The sequence below is a fragment of the Triticum aestivum genome, chromosome 2D, assembly GCF_018294505.1.
Source record: "Triticum aestivum cultivar Chinese Spring chromosome 2D, IWGSC CS RefSeq v2.1, whole genome shotgun sequence".
NCBI classification, from domain to species: Eukaryota; Viridiplantae; Streptophyta; class Magnoliopsida; order Poales; family Poaceae; genus Triticum; species Triticum aestivum.
Window position 1 is genome coordinate 424,529,879 of NC_057799.1, and position 11,199 is coordinate 424,541,077.

Consider the following 11,199-nt stretch of genomic DNA (forward strand, 5'->3'; position numbering starts at 1 on the left):
CAAGGTACTCAACATATCCCAATCCCCAACGCCAGAAATCACAAGTCATCTATCCCAAAATACATGCCAAGGTCAAAAACTTGAATCTTTGCATCCAAAACCAAAGAGAAATCATGGAAAGGAAAAAAATATCAAAGAGAACCACTAACCCCATGTTTCTGTCATTTGGAAAAGATCCACCCGTCGTGCTTGTCAGTCGTGAAGACATACATGCACACCTCCTCCTTGTTGCTCGGGCAGCAGATGAGAGGCAACACCAATGCCCTACGATGGACAACAGAGACGGAGGAGCCTGCGACAGACATGAGCACAAGAGAGGAAGGAACTGACGGCGAGATGGCATCTCCCGGGTTCAGGCGGATTCCACAGCAGCAGCGACCAAGGTGGTGGCGGAGCAACGCGAGAGAGGGAGGATGCTAGGGATTGAAGAGGGGGTCGCTGCAGATTAGGGATTTGATGAATTGGGGATTTTTGACTTGTTACACAAACACCTCCATGCAAAGATTGGCCTAATCAGAGAAAAGTACGTGGCGGTCAACAAGTGATCAAACCAGGCCTCTATGCACTGCATACGTCGAATAATGACCTTATTTTCACGTCAAATCGTATATAGTGACCCTAATGAGCGTATTCCTAAGTGCAGTGACCATCGGTGTATTTATCTCTTTTTTCTTTCTAGTGGGCAGTGGCGTGCGTGTCTTCGCGTGGGTAGCCAGGATAGCCAATGTTGCCCTGTGTGGGCCGTGGTGACAGTTTTAGCCCGGTTTTCCATGTATTAACCAGACAACTCTTTTTTCTTTAATGAACCGAGATCCTTGAGGGCCGGGAAAATATCACATGATAATGTGGATTTAGAATTTGGACCTGAAATTTTTAGTGATTGTACATTCATGTGATGTCAACATACATAATTTTTTTTCAGAATTTTTTGAACATTTAAATTTGATTTTTGTTTCAAATGGTATCATGGGAGCATTGGGGAGATGGTATCACCTGATACTCTCCCCTTAAGGGCCGACTTAAAAAAACTTGATAGCTGGGCCGAGTCTGTTCTCTGTGACTATATCTCAAAGGTATAACATTACAAGGACCATCAGATACCGAGTGAGATTATGTCTCTGCTCTTGGATACTTTGGGTTGATACTCACCACACCAGGCACAACCAGGAGCAGAGCATTAAACAAGTCCTGCCTGGGGGCTCGTTAAGTAAAACTAGCACGGTGGTACGGTCAGAAGAGATGTTCTCTAGGTATCCTCAGCTAGCTTTGACTGCATGTCTATCCCTAGACCCCTTACTAGCAAGCAAGCCAGCTAGCCTAAAAACACTGGCCACTGATTTCCCTATAAAACCTCAGCAAACCCCAAACCTGTACCTTCTCTTCCAACTCCTATTGACACACAAACACATACACACGCAGGAAAAGATTGAACACCATGAGCTGCACAAGGATCAGTGGTGCAGTCCTCGTTTTTGCCTTGCTCTTCGCCCCGTTATTGCTCACGCTCTGCCTTCCCCTTGCCTGCGCTCGCCATGGTGAGTTTCCTCTCCAATCTCCATGTATGTTTGTCAGTTTTGAGATGCATCCATCCACCCATGGATTGATCGATCGGCTTGCTAAATCGTTGCACTCTCTGCAGTGGTGGCGCTGGAGGCCAAAGATGGCCTGAACATTGGAGGGGGCCGGCAGCAGGTGGTTGGTGATGACGCAGGAAAGGCTGTCCCCGTCTCGAACGCCGGCGGCTCACGGCCAGTGAGGACGGTGGAGTTGCCCGCGGCGAGGAGGCACCGGGTGGACGCGGCGGAGGAGTTGCACGACATGCTGAGGAGGGACTACGCGTGGAGGGCGAGGCGCCGCAAGCCCATCCACAACGACGAGCCTCGCGACGACGAGCCCTAAGTCCGTCAGACTTTCCCCGGAGCGCAGCTAGGTAGGTAGAGTACATAGTTACAAGAAGCTTAGCTTAGCTAGAGCCGCTCTCTGTTTTACTACTGCTGCTACTACAACTAGTTAGCTAGATTTGCAGGCTTGCAGGATACCCAAATATTATGGAATAACGATGCCCTAGTTGGTACAGTATATCATTAGCTGGTCAGCCTTAATCTGGCATCCAAGATGGACATCAGGTTTAGCCCTGTTTTCTGCAAGGACTGCTGGAAGGAGTTCGTGCGAAAAAAGGGGCGGTTTTGTGCCGGATGTGCAGGCCTGGGGGTATGCTATATCTACATGTAATGTCCTATATGTCCACCGGTAATCAGGTTTGCAGAATATCAGCGTTCTATGTGTGTCAAAACTTATTTTGTTGCTTGTTCACATCCGGGTCATGGCACACTGAACTCGTTCTGGTGAGTGTAATAGCTTCGACTCTTGCTCTGTTTTGGGCATCATTGCTCGCGTCGCACTACATGTATGTATAAGCAAACAGGAATGCTGGCAGCAGTACATGAAAGAAAGCTATACCTCTTCATTTCTCACGCACAATCTCTGCAAATTACAAGCCACTAGCGAATCCGACAGGCCATCAACCTCCTGCTATTTGTAAATAAAAATAAAAGAGCAGGGCATATGGGGGGAGAAGAGCAAGGAAGGGGGGGAGAAACGATCAACATTTGAATGAATTTAACATTGGCTGGCTAACACTAGCTCAGGCGCGAGGCCGCCGGCCATGAGCTAGACTCATCAATCAAACAGGAAAAAAATGCTCTCAGAATTTACAGCAGAGGACCCTGTAACCCCAGCCCCGGTCTCGCCTGAAACGCCTGCGGTCCGCCTTCGCCATCCTCACCGGGCTGCTGTTCCACTCTGTCTGTAGCCTGTGGACGAACACATATGCGTTTATGTACTTGAGAAACAAGAATGTAGTGGTGATACTATTCAGATGTCCTCACTTACACTGGGAATGCGAAGGACCGAGTACTCGTCGTGCTGCTGTCCGAACGAAGAGAAGTGTTGCCGATGTGAGCAGAGGGCGCTACCGCGTCCAGCGTGATGTTTGCTCCAGAGAAGCTCGACTCAAAGGGGTTGCGAATGCCGCCCCGAGTCGTCAACTTTGCACCATCAGGTTCATTCTGCTGAACCGCCGACTCCGTTTGCGAAACCGTAGAGCTCTCATCGCCGCCGTTGCTTTCCTCCCTTGTCTTTGTGCCATCCCCCATGTCTCTTGGGTTGAAGTCATGTTCATCTTCGACAGCACCCGTCTCGCATTTTGGATGGCCCTCACTCTTGACATCAGTAGGCTCTGCGCCGACAGTACCTCTCTGATCATTGTTCTCTTCAGATGCTTGGACATCCAACCTACCTGAACTTTCTTCTATAGAATCTAGTCTATTGTGTTTGATTCTGGTTTCATCTGCTGCAAAAGAATCAAATCTACCTGGTGCACCCTTGATGATGTCACTAAAACTATCTGTTCTTTCGACAAGACCTCCTTGATCATGGCTCTCTTCAGATGCTTGGACCCCCAGCCTGCTTGAACGTGCTCCATAAGAATCTAACCTACTACTGTCTCCAATTCTGGATTCGGCTGTTTCAACATAATCAAATCCTCCCAGTGCACCACCGTTGACAATATCACTGAAGCTATCTGTCTTTCCAACAGGACAGATGGGTACAACAGAAACATCGTCGACAATGGTAGGTAGAGCGTACTTGGATTCCCATGTGTCCTCTAAAGATCCAAAGGCGATAAAAGGGTTGTAGTGAGTAGCTGGATTCAATCCTCTGTTATCTAATTCTGCACCAACATCTTCAGGAATTACAGCTGAGAGCCCATCAGAAGTTGATTCAACTGGTAAACCACCGAGGTAACTGGACTCTGGTGCAGTACTCGATCCAGTTTCATGGCAATCGATTTGTGTAACCTGTAATGACAATAATCATACTGAGAGGCAGAATATGGAGATAAATGAAATAATAGCAAAAAATAAATCTTAATAAAACATTCAATCTCATTTATTGATTCGGATAGAAACAACAGGTGGCGAGACTTGTTTCTTGGAACAGATCATTGAACCAAAAAACATATCTATGATAATAAAGCATATGGTCAGTAACCAAATAATTGCGGTGCATGTTTACGGCAATCATATATCTCTCCGTCCCTAATTACTTGTCGTAGAAATGGATGTATCTAGATGTATTGTTAGTCCTAAATGCATCCATTTCCATCCATTTCTGCGACAAGTAATTCGGGATGGAGGGAGTACTTTATAAGAGCAGATTGGTAATGCTGTAAATCTATCGTACCTCATCAATTGCTTCTCCATCGCGAAGTGGCTTGTGGGTTTCACAGATCTCAGAAATTACTGTGCCCACCTGCTGGCACTGTTTTGCAGCTTCATGACTTGATAACTGTCTAGGACTTGATTTCTCATCGTTTACATTGGTTAATTCATCTGTAGTCTTGTTGCCTTCAAGATCACGTGCTTCGCCACAAGAATATTGTTCCATCTTATTACCATCAGTAGCACATGGAACATGTAGGGTAACAATTTGTGACTCTGATTCATGTTCAGTTTTCAAAGGATCAGCTCTTATTTCTTCCATAGTATTACCATCGGTAGCATGCACGACATGAAGGGGAACTATCTGTGACTTATGTGCAGTTTTCACAGGATCAACTCGTATGTCTTCTTTCAGATCACCATTTCCATCGGCCATTGAAGAATCAAAGATTGGGCACACCTTTTCACTTACTACCTTCTCTGCAGAACCCTTTTGATCAGCAAGCACTCCCTCATCAATGCAGACATCCTTGACAAAATGGCCGCCATAATCAGAAGAAACCACAGAACTTGGCAGGCTGATCTCAACAACATCCTTGTCATAAGAAACATCCTCGATCCGTATTTGTCTGGTTTTACCTCCCTTCTCATGCTCAGCTTTCACAAAACCATGCTCTGATGGATTGGTCTGTTCAACCATTTTATCTTCCAAAAGATTGTCCTTAGTTTCCCTTTCAGGTTCACCGTCTACTTTAGGGCCACCACTGGGGACAAGCTCATGAAAAGCATTGGTATGGTAAGGCCTTTCATTATCTGCACGAGGACACCCAAATCATCAACCATTAAGAGTGTGAAGTGTGAACAAAAACGAACACAAGTCAATAATATGTACCACAATAAACACTGATGGTTTCTGATTTGAACAGTCAAGCAATTACTAAGACCATAAAAGGTTCAAACGGACAAGAGACACTATCACGATGGAATGAACAAAAGAGAACCTACGCCAAAGTCATAAGTTCTGCCGTTGGTTCCCTATCATTTAGCTGTACTGTCACTTTAACCATCAGAAGACATTAAATTTTCATTCACAACGTCTCTGTGACAGAGACAATGCAGTTTTCTAAGTTAAGCGAGGCTGCTGGTAGTGTTGAAAGAATAAGACAAAAAACACTACCCAAAATATTAAGTTTGAAATGAGAATTGACACTTGACAATCTTCCAACCAAAGAAGATCAGGGAATAAATGACTGCCTTTTGGTCACAAACAAAAGACAAAAGGCTGATAGGAACTGATACATAATGAGGAATTTAGCCCCTGGTTCAGGTCCTCTTCAACTAGGATTTGGGTGTTTTTATTCTCCTTGGTTGAAAAGGACCTAGTTCCTCGAAGGTACTCTAGAAAAATAGATACAAGATGAAACCTTCTCTACAAAAATCGATACAAGATGAAACCTGGTCACAGTATGGCAAATGATAAGAGACATACTACATCGTAAGTCATCGAGTGACTACTGACTAGATGTTTCATTCACTTGCGTTCATGGAGTAACAAAGTGAGATCTATGGCAATGATGCACACAAGCTATGAATCAGTATATGCAATTCAAAAATCAATCAGTGTATCAAAAATGTAATGCAATCAGTATATGCCATCAATCTATAGCTAAAACAATTAATCTCAGCTTTACCCGGTTAAGAAAAAACAAATTGATTTAAAGCTCAAAAAAGCCTGGTAAAAATAGGTATGATCTTCACTTCCCTGCCAATATGTGCAGTGTTCAACGAGAACCTCTGAAGTCTGAATACATAAGACTACCGTTCAAAGCATACTAGTACTACAATGTAGTGATAAAAAAACATATACTAGAATCAATGTACAGATTATTTCTTGCAGATAAGCGAATGCCGTACGTACATCGTCGCGGATAACGAAATTAACGGTACAAGAAGATTATGGAAGAGGAAGAGGGAGCCTCCCTCGCTTATTATACCTATCTTCATGATCTGCACGGTGTATCTCGTTAAGGCCTGGCCATGCGTGAGGAGATGCCTTCGGGAACAGAGCTGATTACTTCCTGCCATTATTAATATAACAAAAATAAGATCCACAAGTCAATGCTCCATCCATCCATCCAGGAAAAGAAGAAGCCATGCCTGCTTCCTGCGGAGCAGATCGAAGAAAACAAAACAAAAAGAAGCTCCTAACCACCGACGCTAATGGCAATGTCCATTTATCCGCAGACAGACGCCGTGCTTTGTGGATTTCGTTGGTGTGGAAGAGTGTTGTCCTGATAAAAACCAGGCACTTTACTTTGCACCCTCCGACAAGCTAGTAATACTACGGATAAAAGAGGAGGGACAGAAAACAGAAGAAGATAGGTTCAGTTGAACCTCTCAAAACACCATGCTTAAAAAGGATCTGGAGATTTTCTTGACACGGCGGAGCAGAGACGAACGGGAAAGAGAAAAGAACAAAGTAGCATTGGAGCAGAGCAGAGGAAGCAAAGGGAGGGAGGGAGGCCGGAAACCTGGATCACAAGTCGAGAACAATCCCCCGGCGTTTCCCTCCCTCTCACGAAACGAAGCCGAGACGCGGCCGGACGGCGGCGGGGCCGAGACAAGAGCGACGGCGTGGAAACTCCTATGCGTCGTCGGGCCTCGGGCGGTGTCCAAGAGTAGTAGTAAATACGCAGGACAGCGGTGGCTGTGCCGCCGGCCCCCCACCGCAGTAACTACATGCAGCAGCCGAGAAGGAACCACATGTATGTAGGCCGATGAATAGTAGCAGGCGAGAGGAAGGGGAGTCGGGGAAGATCGGTACCTTGGCCCCCTTTCTCCTCGATGATACGCCGGCCGGCGGCTCTGTCGGCCTACTCCCGATGGCGGCACTATGTTGTATCCGTCCTACCAATCCAGATCAAAATTCGTCAAGAGAAGAGACGGGTGGAAACAGGGGAAGATGCAGAGCCGCCGGCCATGGACGAGACGCTCACATGCAGAACCGACCATGGACGACTACCATGGGGTGTGAAGAAGAAGGAAGAAAGAAGAAGAGAAGAAGAGACAGACGAGGCGGGGGACAAGCCGAGTGAGGGAGTGGAGAAGGAAGGATCGATCGAAGGAACTGAGGAGAGGACTGACCTTTTCCTCCTCCCGTGTGTTGCTGGCCGAAGCACCGCAATTCTGTTGGCGAGTCCTCCCTGCCCGGCTGGACCAGAAAACCCGGGAGAATCGGCGGGGGCAGCGGGGGCCGGCGAGAACGGGATCGCGGCGAGCCCGAGGACCCAAAGAATTCCGAGATGCAATATAAAAAAGGAGGGCGGAGCGGGTGGAGGCGACTTAAATACACGGTGCGTGAGCGGAGAGGAGAGGAGACGAGAGCAGTGCAATAAATCTCGATTAGGTGGTGTCGTCGTGTATTTACGCTGCCGTCCCTGCCTCTGCCTCTGGCTCTGCAAACGAGGATCGCTTCGCTTCGAGACGAACGTGCTGTTCGTTGTTTTAGCCCACCGACTTCTGCATATTCTTTTCTTTTCATTCACCGTTTCTCGTTGCTACATTTTCCATTTCAAATATTTTTTGCTTTGTACTAGATTTTTCTAGGGACAATGCAGTAAGGTTGTATTTTTTTATTTTATTTTTGCGGCTAAATGCAGTAAGGTTGTGACGAGAATAGCACAAAGTGTAAGGGTTCCATTTGAAAATTGTGGGGAATAAATGATGTTGCTAAGTTTATTTGTTCGGAAAAGGCTCTGAGTTATTCTATTTTGTGGTATAGTCCCAGTATATTATGGAATGTTTTGATAGTGGAGACGGAGAAGAAGAAAAAATATAATACTCCGTAGGATTCAATACATACCATTTATTCCAAGGGAAATTGCTTTCTAAAAATAGGATTCACTTGGATTTCTTCGGTGATATCTAAATCGCATTTTAGAATGGGAATGATCATCACTTAATTTTATGTTCATGTAGTATATATGGAAAATCTTACTCCTATTAAAGACGGTATGCCGAATACTCTTGAGGATACGAGACTCCTACTCTTCGTCAATGCTCCATGTTGATTTTAGTTAATGTGCTACATTTATTCAGATTTAAGTGATATACAAAGATAGGATTGCTTTGCATCCCGCCTTAGAATGGCAGTGTAAAAATCAATGTTTATATATATGGAGAATATTAAAGTGCGTAATGCGTATATGACATAGCATTAATAGTTATCAAAATCTCGCTAAAATGGAAGTATAAGTTAATAGGGCTTAATTAATATTCATATATATGGAAAATCTTAAATACAAAATGCACATATAGTATGATATTAATGTTATGTCATATATGCATTACACCCTTCATGATTTCCATATGTATGAACACTAATTAAGTTATGCTAACTTATACTACTATGATTTAAAAATGTGATTTAAATAATCACTAGAAAGTACAAAGAAATCATATCTTTGGATACCATTTATACTTCTAAATAAGTACTCCCTCCGTCCCATAATGTAAGACGTTTTTTGACACTAGTGTAGTGTCAAAAAACGTCTTACATTATGGGACAGGGGGAGTAATAGATAATGAGATCAATCATGTTTTTCATTGCATCGTCCAATAAATGGTTAACATTAAATTCATTTTTTTCGACATCCACTATTCAATTTTCCTATAATACCTTAGGATTATATGAAAAAACCTAATTAATTTAGGCCCAATTTTGGATTAAAAAAATAAACATCTGCATATTTTGAGTACAACCTTATAATGAATGTTCATTCTTCATACATTCCACCTAGTCAAGAATCTCTACAACGCAAGAAAAAAACTAAGTGTAAGGGTCGAAAAAATTGCATGTGTATGCAATAGAATTTCTATGTAGCCCATCAAAAACAGTCAAAAAATATGTAAAGTTTCAAGTTTTCCATGCAAAAAAATAAAACTCTAGATAAGCAACGAAATCACATTCATTCAAACAAAACCTCTACAAAATTCAAAGCTCAAAAGTGCTAACCTTTTACTGCCAGAGCCCCACTTACACCAGATCTGGCAAACCCAAACCCATAGATCTCGCTGCTCTGTGCTCACCGGAGCCCCACCGACAACAGATCTGGCAAACCGAACCCATTTTCCATAGCCTTGGTGTCATCTCGAGCTTGATAGCACATCAATCAATAATAGGTTTATGATATGCGCCGCCATGATCAAAGAGACATGATATCACATGATCTGGATGGATGAAATCCATGGGAAAGAGCGATTGGAGATGAAATTGGTGGAGGGGAGGAGAAAAATCCATATGCTCGAGGTGAAATCGGTGAGGGAGAAGATGAAGACAAGAGATCCATGCTATGAAAAGGGGAGGAGACTTTGGGTAGAAAGGAGATTTGGAGCAATAGAGTAGAGAAGAGAAAGAAGATGGAATGCGCGACTCGCAGAGGCCAGCGAAGGTCTTGTGAGGCAAGCACATCAACGATACATGTCAATCGACCAAACCGATGGAACCTTTGGGCGACATAAATCATCCCCCCACCCCGCGTGCGCCTTGTGCATATGCTCAATTTCAACACGTGCTTATTTTGCTATGCGCTACTAGTGCTAATGTCCCTAAAAATATATGTTGTATTTTGTTCATATATTATATTATTAATTTATATTGTTATGATTAGATGCCATGTCTTTTGGAATGCTTTGAGAAGTGACTTAGATTTTTCGATGGTGGTGGCTCTAGTAATCTTTTTTGTCTAGGTGTCCTACATGTGTTGATTTGCTATTTAGCTCGCAGTTCTTATGTTCTTGAAAGTGCATCTAGAGTTCCCTAGTGGGTTTTGATGATCAATGACTAATAACCAAAGGAATTATGTATTACAAAGTGTATATAGGTGTATAGTCCCAAAAGTGATGATTTAACCAATGGATGTCTCCCCCTACGATTGTTGTCGAAGGATGGCTTGAAAAATATATAAAACCTAGGATAATATCTAGTAGTTTGGTGAATCATAGAAACTCGTGGATAAAATTTGTGATGGAGTCCCAGATTAGGGGGTGCTCGGCATGTCGGTTGCCCATCCTTTGGGCCGGGCCAAGGACCCCCCCCCCCAAGCCTATCAGTGGTGGGCCTCGTTCGTGTGGTTCAGAAGCTTCAACAAGGAATGACCCGAAGACTTGGCATATACTCCAAGGCTAGAGATAGCCTCGGCACGTTTTCCCCTTAGATGCGGTTGACCATGTGTAAACCCTAGGGACCCTGGTATCTATATAAACCGAGGTGCCAGGGCCGTAGAGGGTAGATTCATTCACATATGATCTCGAGGTGGACCACCTATATTCTGTACCCATCCACAATCAACACAAACAAAGCAGGATATAGGGTTTTACCTCTTTGAGAGGACCTGAACCTGGTAAACCTCATGTTTGTTGTGTCCTTACCATCCAGCCAATTCAACCAGACCGGGACCCCTACCCAAGGTCCGCCAGATCTAGCTCCGACATTGGTGGCCCATGCAGGTCCCTCTGGGGAATCGAATCGTCTCGATGCCGTCAAGCACCGACAATCAAATCGACGCAGACATAGCCTCCGTGTCGCATCTCGGCTTGATCGAGCTATCGGAGAAGATTGAAGCTCCAACCTCCCTGTCGAGACATCAAGCTCGAAAATTCAAACTCTACGGTCGTGTCCTCCCCCATGACATTAGATCTGGTCAAGGAACCGCAAATGACCTCTACCCTAGCACCCATTTTGAACCAGCAATGGGATGGAAATCACACTTCACCAGACCAAGCCTGGAGCTCGGATCTGATGACACACTATGGTGGTCAGATTAGCTAGGCCCCACAAGTGGGACCGGGGCCGATGTTAGACCGGCCTTGGGAAAATCCGCTTGGGAGACCAATGTCAGATCAGATCGGATAAAACTTTCTCTCCCACCCACCCCCCATGTTGAGTATCGCCCCGACCACCCAGGGCCGATCGACA

General features: G+C 44.6%; 2 protein-coding genes across 3 annotated transcripts; one reads left to right on the forward strand and one right to left on the reverse strand.

Annotated features, from left to right (window-relative positions):
• The first annotated feature begins 1,321 nt into the window (after positions 1-1,321).
• LOC123053583 (uncharacterized) lies at positions 1,322-2,366 on the forward strand. The gene is made up of 2 exons (XM_044477056.1): positions 1,322-1,535; positions 1,640-2,366. Exons 1-2 carry the CDS (start codon positions 1,436-1,438, stop codon positions 1,897-1,899), a joined length of 360 nt encoding a protein of 119 aa, XP_044332991.1. The 5' UTR covers positions 1,322-1,435; the 3' UTR covers positions 1,900-2,366.
• Positions 2,367-2,444: 78 nt separating this feature from the next.
• Positions 2,445-7,597, reverse strand: LOC123053582 (uncharacterized). Of its 2 annotated transcripts, XM_044477055.1 has the most exons (7): positions 7,368-7,597; positions 7,048-7,130; positions 6,755-6,958; positions 6,218-6,301; positions 4,246-5,036; positions 2,893-3,860; positions 2,445-2,813 (listed from the first exon to the last, which is right to left on the reverse strand). In XM_044477055.1, exons 4-7 carry the CDS (start codon positions 6,225-6,227, stop codon positions 2,705-2,707), a joined length of 1,878 nt encoding a protein of 625 aa, XP_044332990.1. In that variant the 5' UTR covers positions 6,228-6,301; positions 6,755-6,958; positions 7,048-7,130; positions 7,368-7,597; the 3' UTR covers positions 2,445-2,704. The 2 variants fall into 2 exon arrangements, with proteins under 2 accessions (XP_044332990.1, XP_044332989.1); XM_044477054.1 differs by lacking the exon at positions 6,755-6,958.
• Between the last annotated feature and the right edge of the window lie 3,602 nt (positions 7,598-11,199).